This window comes from Oratosquilla oratoria, chromosome 24 (genome assembly GCF_046742065.1).
Source record: "Oratosquilla oratoria isolate Oo_2021 chromosome 24, ASM4674206v1, whole genome shotgun sequence".
In the NCBI taxonomy this organism is placed as follows: domain Eukaryota; kingdom Metazoa; phylum Arthropoda; class Malacostraca; order Stomatopoda; family Squillidae; genus Oratosquilla; species Oratosquilla oratoria.
This window is the reverse complement of record NC_134800.1, coordinates 8,308,078-8,318,523: the sequence shown is the minus strand read 5'-3', so window position 1 is coordinate 8,318,523 and position 10,446 is coordinate 8,308,078. Positions and strand designations below refer to the sequence as shown.

General features: G+C 36.1%; 1 protein-coding gene across 9 annotated transcripts in view; it reads left to right on the top strand.

The window, feature by feature from the left end:
- The first annotated feature begins 645 nt into the window (after nucleotides 1-645).
- Nucleotides 646-10,446, top strand: part of LOC143038419 (putative oxidoreductase ZK1290.5) — a 28,571-nt gene continuing 18,770 nt past the window's right edge. For 3 of the 9 annotated variants that reach the window (XM_076207585.1, XM_076207577.1, XM_076207584.1), the window contains exons 1-4: nucleotides 862-917; nucleotides 6,009-6,103; nucleotides 6,353-6,477; nucleotides 9,823-9,946. In XM_076207585.1, the coding sequence (XP_076063700.1) occupies nucleotides 877-917; nucleotides 6,009-6,103; nucleotides 6,353-6,477; nucleotides 9,823-9,946 (385 nt within the window). In that variant the 5' untranslated portion in view covers nucleotides 862-876. The other 6 variants (XM_076207579.1, XM_076207578.1, XM_076207582.1 and 3 more) reach the window with 6 other exon arrangements.

The following is a 10,446-nucleotide window of genomic DNA, read 5'->3' as shown; positions in this document are numbered from 1 at the left end:
TAAGAACAAAAATGAATCGTCTAAATTGCTACAAAATTAACATCGTCAGAAGACTGCGTATGCTGAGTAATTAAAAAATATCCATCTGAGTGGAATAGAATTAAATTTTGCAGGGGCTAACCTCACAAGGGAGATAGGTGATATGGTTATATCTTAAAAACTGTAAATAAATTACGTCTGCTTTCTTCCTCGACCAATCACGATCGCTTCTGATCACGCAGTTGCTAGGTTACGATTGATGAGGTAAGGATGGCGTGGGTTTCTTTCGCCTAATCAAGTTAGTGTTTACAAACTTGAGTTGAAAAAAGACGTCAAGAAACTCAATTTGAAAAATGACATTTCACTCCTATGCACTGGCTTTTTCTAATAATTTATTGATTAGAGATAAACTTCGTTTAAAATATCACTTGCATGCAATGATGCAAACATGTGAATCAAATGTTCTTTTTTCCAGTACTGTAGCTATCTCAGTTTTATTTTGAACATATTAGTAGTTTTTATCATGCATTTGACTTTGTGTTAAGATTTTTTTTTGGCAAGATTATATTTAAATTCATTTTTAAGCGTTTGCATAGATTGAGAAAAAAATATATTAAAATGGGAAACAAACGATTGTGCTATAGACGGACCCCAGCATGAGAGGTCCTAAGTGAGACCGTTAATTCACCAAGACGGAATACAGACAAACGTTCTACAAGTAAGAAAGTACCCGGAAACAGGGAATATATAGGGATTTATGCAAACTAGAGAGTGATAGTATCATACTATCACCCTTCTGTACAGTCAAATATGTATCAGTTTGATGCAAGTATATACACTGCTCGAATACAACATGACGTGCGTTTGTATTTATAGTACAGCGTAGTGGCGCAGGTAATGTTTAGGCAGAGGCAACAAGTGTGCCAAGATTCCCTAAGGTTAAGACTTCACTTTTCAAGTGGAACAGAGCGAGACATTCATACTCTTAGTTTTAACACATTTTGAATGAAACACATGAACTGACAGTTTACAAAATACAATAGATGAACATCGGCATAATCTGGAAGAAGGAAAGTGACCGTATGATTAAATAATTGAGGTCAGTAGAGAGGACGCAACAGATTTTGTCCTTCGACGTAGTAGGACAGATTTGTCCTGTGGCAAATATGTAAAAGACATGAAGATAAAACATTCCTGGGAGTTCAGATGTGAATAGGATAATCATTAATGGCAAGATGTGGTATTTCCTGGAAAAAGACTGTTTCTTGTGATGTTGAAGAGATGTTAATTGAACTTATAATGCCAATAGTGGTTCGTGTGAAGGTGAATACGGTGTTTACGTAAAATTCTCAGTGGCCCGTGATTTCAAACTGAAATCCCCAACCGCTTTCGTAGTGTCGACCATAATTCTGTCAACCTATGACCGTGATTTTGAAAATGTACATGTTTATATATATTTTTATTCTATGCGACTGTTAGTGCACGATTTAAAAACACCATATAAAACGTTAATATATTGCTATATTAGCCTACATCTGCACACGATACAAAACATTTAAATATGCTTCATGTACGTAGCTACCTGATCCCATATTATGTCTCAAACATTGCTATAAATGTCACTGACAGGATTGACGTCTTATTAAACTTGTCATGATAATATTAAAAGATTATTCTGCAGATAATATACTGTACCGAATTTGAAATAAAATACACGCAGCTGACATCTGATAACTATTTTTTCATTGGTAAGGTTATTTTCTTAGGTGAGGTGATACACGAACATAACGTTATTCATTGAATAACGTGTACATAATTAATTTATTCACATTGTTTTATAAAACTCCGTGCGCCTGTATAATGCGCACCTGTGTCCATGGTGTGAATTTAATGTAATGTAATATAGCAAATATATATTTTCCATCTTTGATGTGTCTATGTTGAGCAAATGTTATCTTGTTGCCGATGAATGATTGACCCGTGAATTAATAATAATGATAATATTTTTTTCATTGTGAATGCCACCAAAACTTACTCCCGTTATTGTATTAGATTCACCCAATTCGTACGGGTTTGTGTTTCGCAAGATAGAGGTTGTTCGTAAAAGTGTTAGTTTACCAATATTTCTATATTTATAGACAATTACACGACACTGTTGTGCATTATAGTATGTTTTGGATGTCGGTTTAGTAAGTTCAGGATATCTTTAGTTTGTTCCTGTTTCTCACAGGATAGAGATCTGCCTTTATAATTAGTTTTCTTTATCTCCGTCACTATGGACTAATAGTACAACTTATGTGTACGAAAACCCTTTGTTCACAGTTCTGCTTCTAAGTAAATCGTATAATTTGTTAAATTTTCAAGTTGGGTTTGTTGACATTTTGCTCGTTTTCGTTGGCAACTTGAGTCGACTCACCGTTGCCTGGCTGCAAAGTCATATTCGACCTTTACCGTCTCTGATGTTGTGATGTTAGTTCCTACCTATAGAAACCCGTAAAACATCTTTCGTTCTAGTAGATTTACGTATATGTGTATGTATTGAATTACATTAAAGTATGTTCATAAATATATATATATATATATATATATATATATATATATATATATATATATATATATATATATATATATATATATATATATATATACACACTGAATGGTTCCCCGTGATCAATTAATATATTTTTCAACCACATATCACTTAATTCCGTACCATCGCAAACGAGACTGAGAATCGCTCGAAGGAGGCATCCGTTGGACTCGTCTACGTTTCAATTTCCAACGGATGCCTCCGAGCGATTCTCAATCTCATTTGCGATGGTACGGAATTAAATGTGATATGTGGTTGAAAAAGATATATATATATATATATATATATATATGTATATATATATATATATGTATATATGCTGGTACATTGTGACAAGTTGATGAAGGTGGAAAAAGAAGTCACGGGTCTAATTCCGAGTTCCTGAGTTTATTCCTGACCGGTTTCGCTCTATGCTTCTTCAGAGAAATGTCTGAAGAAACCGGTCAGGAATAAACTCAGTAACTCGGCACTAGACCCGTGACTTCTTTTTCCACCTTCATCATATATATATAGATATATATATATATATATATATATATATATATATATCTCTATATATATATGCAAGGTAACCACTTTAGAAAATAAACAGATGGGGCAGAGCGCTTTTGTATATTACATCCAGTGTATTACATCCACTGGATGTGATATACGAAAGTGCTCTTCTCCGTTTGTTTATTTTCTAAAGTGGTTACCTTGCATTTATAAAAAAAACACGTTCCCAGTGTTTTATTGCAGATACACACACACACACACACATATATATATATATATATATATATATATATATGAATTGTTGTTCTCTATTCTTAAACATTCTGCCAAGATGTACTGTAAACAGCACGACTAAAGAATATTAGTTTGTGTAAGGTACCATATATAACAATTTTATTGCTGTTATATGATAACCAATTTTTGTTTTGACATACATTATCTTTGACACTTTTCTGCTTGTATTTTATATTTTATATATATTGTAATGGATACACTATCCATACACACACACACAGTATCGCTGCGCTGCAGGTTGTTACTCCAACTCTCGTTGTCGAGGAGTTGGGGGGATGCGTGTAAGGTCGCAACATTATCCATAAATCGGTCATATACGAGCTATGAGCTCTCTTACGGGAGGAAAACAGCTGTCGATCACGAGTCCAACACATGATCCAAGGACCATGGTGAATCACACACACACACACTACTCGTGGCGCAGTTGGTAGAGTTCCCGACCGTCACTACGGCGGCCCGGGTTCGTATCCCGCCTATGGCTGAAATAATTTCAGTATCGCTGCGCTGCCAGTCGTTACTCCAAGTCTTGTGGGCGGGGAGTTGGGTGTGTGTGTGTGTGTGTAAGGTCACAGCATTACCCATAGATCGGTCACATATGAGCTCTGAGCTCTCTTCCGGGAGGGAAATAGCTGTCTATCATGAGTCCAACACGTGATCCAAGACCCGAGGGCCAAAACAAGTTTACTGATCTCTGATCTACTGGATGCAGCTTTATCAGAGTGATATTTCTCACCGCCCCCACAAAAGTAAACAAATAAATAATGATAATTTCGTTCTATTCCCCATTTTCCTCTGTTCGGATTTGTCGAGAACCGAAATTTTGGTCGACTTCCAAAGCAAAAATTCTCGATATTTTTTTTTTTTTTTTTTTTTCGAGAACCTATTAGTTCGACTTGAGACATTCGAGAACCAAAGTTCTAATATATATATATATATATATATGATTCACCATTGTCTTGGATCACGTGTCGGACTCGTGATCGACAGCTATCATCCTCCCAGAAGAGAGTTCAGAACTCGTATATGACCGATCTGTGGGTAATGATGTGATCTTACATGCACATACACACCCAACTCCCCACCCACGAGAGTTGGAGTAGCTACTCGCAGCGCAGCGATACTAAAATTATTTCAACCCTGTGCGGGATTCGAACCTGGACCGCCGTAGTGGTGGCCGCGAACGCTACCACCGCGCCATCAAGTCATGGGTGTTATAAATTATATATATATATATACATATATATATATATATATATATACATATATATATATATATATATATATATATATATATATATATTTTTTTTTTTTCCTTTTCTTTTTTATGCATGGGGAGACGGAGAGGGGGGATCGCCGATTTAATGAAGCGGCCTTGCTGTGGATGTGCTGTGTCTTACGACACTGCTTCTGACCCAGGGCAGTGGACAAGGTGCAGGGATGAGAGGGAGGGTGGAGGGGTGTGGAGTGTATTCAGGGATGGAATGGGTGGGAATATTTTTATGCCTTTTCCTTTTTGGCTACCTCCCTTGTAAGGGGGAAAAAGCCTTGGTATATGTATGTATGTATATATATATATATATATATATATATATATATATATATATATATATATATATATATATATATATATATATGTATTATATATATATATATATATATATTATATATTATATATAATGTATTCATGTTTTTTGTCTCAATCTTTCTTACAGTGACACTGATTTTGAGGTAACATTCTACTCTATATCATAATATTTTCATATAATTTTTTCCAACATTTCTTTTAGTGTCTCTTTCGTGCTGCACATCTTGGGAAATGTTTATCTCAATTATTGTGGAGATGATTTCTCTTTGTTAGTCATATTGAAGGGAATATTCTTCAGCATTCACTAAATTTGTTACACTTGTAGTATTTCCTATATTTGTAGCCATCTTGTCCTGAAGTCCTGCTCCATTAATAGTTTCAGTAGTCATAATTTCCCCCATTGAAGGCAGTAACTTCCAGAATATTAGAATAAAATCATTAAGGTCATACTGCCTGGCTTCTACTAGGCAGTCTTACTCAGCTGGGGGAAAACTTCATGCAGTTTGTGGGTTAAATTGAGGTCTAAATGCCCCTCGAATGAATAATCATCTTGAAACTGCAAGAAAATTCAGTGAGGTTTAATTATTTCTTGGTAATAAAGAGTATGAAAAGTATGATGTAGAAAGGGCAAGGAGAGGAGGTTGCTGTGCAAATGAAGCAGCCCTGCTGTGGATGTGCTGTGTCTTACTGCATTGCTTCTGACCTGAGTAGTGGGTGTAGTAATATGAGAATTATGTTTCTTACTCTGATTTAATAATTAACAATGTTACCATCTTATATATATATATATATATTTTTTATTATATATATATATATATATATATATATATATATATATATATATTTTATAACTGACATCTATAAGGAACTAAGAGGAAAATTAAACAAATTTTAGTGAAATTGGTTGCTATGTGCCTTAGTATGTAGATAGATATTATCAGGGAGTAAAAATATTATCTGTAGGTAAATAAGGTGTTTCAAGTTCTACAGTACAATTAATCTTTTCTGTTAAAGGCTAGCATATATATATTTTTTTTCTAATAACATATCTCATATAAATTGCAGAGTATCTCAGAAACACGGAATGGCAGATGTTTACAGCAATGTAGCCAAACACGTTGTGTTGCAGAATGGAGTCAAAATGCCTATTCTTGGACTTGGTAAGTAAATTATAATTAATTGGTTGTTCCATCTACAGTACTCATTGCTTTTGAAGTAACCTATGTGGACTCAGTCAACTTTATGTTCATACTTGTGATTGTTTATTCTTTTTGAATGATGTATTCCTTTTACAATAGTTCATAATGGTTTTAAAACTTATTCAAAGAAACAATTTCCCTTTTTTATTTGTTACGATTTTTACTTAACAAATTCTGTATTGATGTTTGGGTATGAGCCAAATTTTACAGGAACATCACACACGGGGGGCTACAGTCATGCTGCAGTGGTACACGCTCTCAAAAGGTGTGGATACCGTCTCATTGATACAGCAAAACGTTATGGCTGCGAAAGTTTCATTGCAGAATCTCTTATAGTAAGTTACTTGTTATTTGTATTTGTTGTGGGATTTTTTCTTTTTTGTAACACATTGTATAGCAATACAGGTAAGGAATCCCCAAGCTAAAAGTGAAAGGAGAATTCTGTGAAGATGTATGAAGTCTGGCTGGAATAATGAATGAAAATTTTCAATTAATTTTTACCTTTTTCACAGAAAACACTCTTATAAACCTATGCTACCATGTACTATTTTACAGAAATATCACAAACATATCCTCATTAAAAAAATGTCGCACTTTTTTCCAGTAATTTGTAGTTCGTCGTTGCAGACTTCCTCGCCTTTTAGTCTTCTCATGAACTTGGCATCATCTGCAAAAATCTTGTCTTATCGTCCATCATGTCATTTACATAGGTGGGATCAATGATAGGTACCTGTGAAACATACTGGTGTGTGTTACTGGACTAGGTGATGTAGGGAGAGATTGACAATCGGTTTGGCTTGTGCGCTTTATTCTGGTGGATACTCGTGCGTCGGCCTAAGGACTGATGTGGCATGATCCCCACATGGGGGACCGACCACGAAGGCCTAGTGATGCTCTACAGTACAGAGGTCAGACTGACTGACTGACGGAATAACTGGCCAACTGAATTGGCTGCCCGCTTGGGGCAGGCAGAATATATGCCTAGGACCAGTCTGACGCCTTGACCAGACGTGACCTAATTGGGGTGACCCTTCCTAGCCTTCAAGTGTTCAGTCAGGTCAGACTACCACACAACTCATCGTGCATCAATTTGCACTTGCAAGCATACTTGCAGGGTACATGTACACCACACCTGTGTGTGGTGGTCGAGCAAGATGGATAGTGAAGCTACACATTTTGAAAACCCATTCACCTCCTCACCTCCATCAGGAGGACCCTTCATAGCTGACATTTAGTCTTTGTTCTGAACCCAGAAGCTCTCTCGATTAACTTCAAATGTATTCCTTACATTTTTTTTCACATATGGAGAGCCGGCAGCTGTAACTGCTTCCCTTTCTCTTCCACTTCCAGCCAATGACATGGAAGCAGTCCTACACCTCTAATTCAGCAGTGCAAGTTCGTGCCCCTCCCAGGGCTTGGGGATGGGGGGGATAAACATTACAGCACTGTGAACTGGTGCTCCAAATCTGGTGGGGAAGGTCTTGGGTGTGTGTTTGTGCATGTAAAGATCACAGCATCACCCATAGATCATACCATATATGAATTCTGAGCTCTCATCCAGGAGCATAATAGCTGTCAATCATGAGTCCAATATATGATCGAAGACCTTGGTGAATCACAACATAGGCAACAGTTCATAGTTTCTTCCCTGAGAGAACTGTGATTCACCACAGTCTTGAGTCACATCTTGGACTCATGATCGACAGCTATTACTTTTCCAGATGAAAGCTCAGAGTTCACATATGACCAATCTATGGGTAATGCTGTGACCTTACACCCACCCACCCAACTCCTCACCCACAAGAGTGGAGCTGTGAGTTTTTCACTTTGTGAAACTCAAGGCAATGTTAGATTTATATTGATCAGTAATGTTACTGGTGCTTATGCCAACCCTTATGGGACTCTGCTAGTTATTGCCTTGATATCTTATCCTGTATTACTGTTCTCATGTATGAGTCTTTGAGGAAATCCTTCATTTAGTCAAGTAGCTTACCTCTAAGTCTTCAAATATGCTCCAATTTTCATAGTAGTAGATTGTAAGATGCTGTGTTGAAGGTGGTCTCTAGATCTAAGTACATGCAACCCACCAAGACTTCCTCTCTTGCAGCACATCCTTGAGTAAAAATTCAACAGGTTTGATACATACGATCTTCCAGTTGTAAAAGCAAGTTGAATCTGCCAAAATACTCATCTCTCCAAAGTATTTATCTCACATATCTTTTACAGTTCTCTCACATAATTTTCCTATCATACTGGTTGGGGATAGTGGTCTATAATTTAGTGATTTTTCCTGACTCCATCTTTATGAGTTGGTCTGTGACAAGAGTTAAAATTTTTGTATTTATTTTATGTGTATGGTGTGCTTATGTAAGAACTGCTTTAGGTCTGTGTGCATGTTTGTATTTACTTAATTGTAGTATACAGAAAAGGAGCAATTCTCATTGAGTTCTGTCTCCTGTTTATCATAGCCTCAAACTAATGTGCATTTGTAGTTTAATATGTGTCTTTGTTGCAGGGTATTTTTGGCTGAGGGTTTAGGTGTATGTATACAGTAAATCCATTTTTTCTATATTATGTAGATTTATCAGTGGTAGGTGTTTTGTTGGAGAGAAGTATGCATGTTTCTGTGATGTGATGGGTCCTTTGTTCATGATCCATGTCTGAGGGACTAGTTTTGTTACAATATCACAAGTTGGTAGATATTGGAGGGTACTTACCAGGGTGCTGTTGTTCTCCTTAAAAAAGAGACTGAAAGAAGAAAAAAGAAGGGGGTCTAGGCTGGATGGAGGTATTTGCCAAACAGAGAAAACACTATTGCATATACATCTGCATCCCAAAATTATGTAATAAGTTAAAAAAAAAAAAAATCATTATAAGGTTTTTAAAAGTGAATAGGGGCACATTTGAGTTTTTATTGTTGTGTATTGCCTTGTTTTGCCTTATCATACATCATCATCACCATGGTATATTATGTAGGTTTTTAGTTTTGGTAACCTTGGCTAATCTTATTCAGTTGAGGAGTAAAGAGATTGGATCTGAATGAAGACTTTATCAGTCAGTTCCCCTATTTAGATATGTCTCCATCATCTGAATGAAATCACTATCTACAGAATAATGAAAGGAATGGAAGTTTTAGACAGGAACGACCTGTCAGTGTGGGACAACAGTAAAACGAGAGGACACGAAAAAACTGAAAAAAGATAGTTATAGAAAAAACTTGAAAAGAAATAGTTTCCCACACAGAGTGATTAATACATGGAACAAATTAGACAACAAAACAGTATGTGCAAACACTATACAAGATTTTAAGATAAAACTTGATGCGGAGAGATACAAAGACGGGTCACCACGAGCATAACTCCCCTCCCGTATATTACAACTAGATAAATACAACTAGGTAAATACATGGCATTTCCTGTAACAAATTGATTAAGTATAACACAATGTTGAAGTACATACATTCATACATACATATACCAATGGCTTTTTCCCCTTTACAAAGGAGGTAGCCAAAAAATGAAGGCATAAAAACCACTCCCACCCATTCCATCCCCACATACTCCACTCCCATCCACTGCAAAGCTGATTCATTGTTGTCACAATGTTGAAGTAGTTAATATATTTTGATTAAGATTGTTTGCAGTTAGATGTTTATGTTTTTGTTTTTTTGTATACAATAGGCATCAGAAGTACCCAGAAATGAAGTTTTCCTAACAACCAAGTGTTGGCCTTCAGACTATGGATGTAAAGACACGAGAGCAGCTTTTGAAAGTTCATGCAAGAAACTGGGCACTGAATATATTGGTAAGTCTTTTAAAATGTTGTACCTGATTGAAATACTGACCCTTCTTAAGGAAGTAGTCATGGTTATTAGATTGCAGAAAAGGATTATTAAAATAACATTATATGTTATTTATGCACTTGAAGGATTAACAAATTAATTGTCTTGATTTTCTTTGACTGAAAAATAACAACCCTTGTGGTAACCAGCTAAATCATCAGGCCCTTTCATAGAATTCAGGAAGTAACTATGAACTGTTGTCTTTGTTGTATATGGGTGACACTGTGTGTCCCCTGTTTTTATGTTTGGATGACACTGTATGTCCCCTGTTTGTATGTTATATAAAAAATAATAAAAAAAATGGTGGAAGTTGATAGAAGCCTTGGACCCTATCCAAAGACTTGGCGCTGGCCACTAGGTGGAAGTATTTACCTGATTGTATTGACCTAATTGTAACATACAGAACAGAAGCTAAGCTTATGGGGGTCTTGTCTCTATCAGTCAGACTTTTTGATTTGATTGT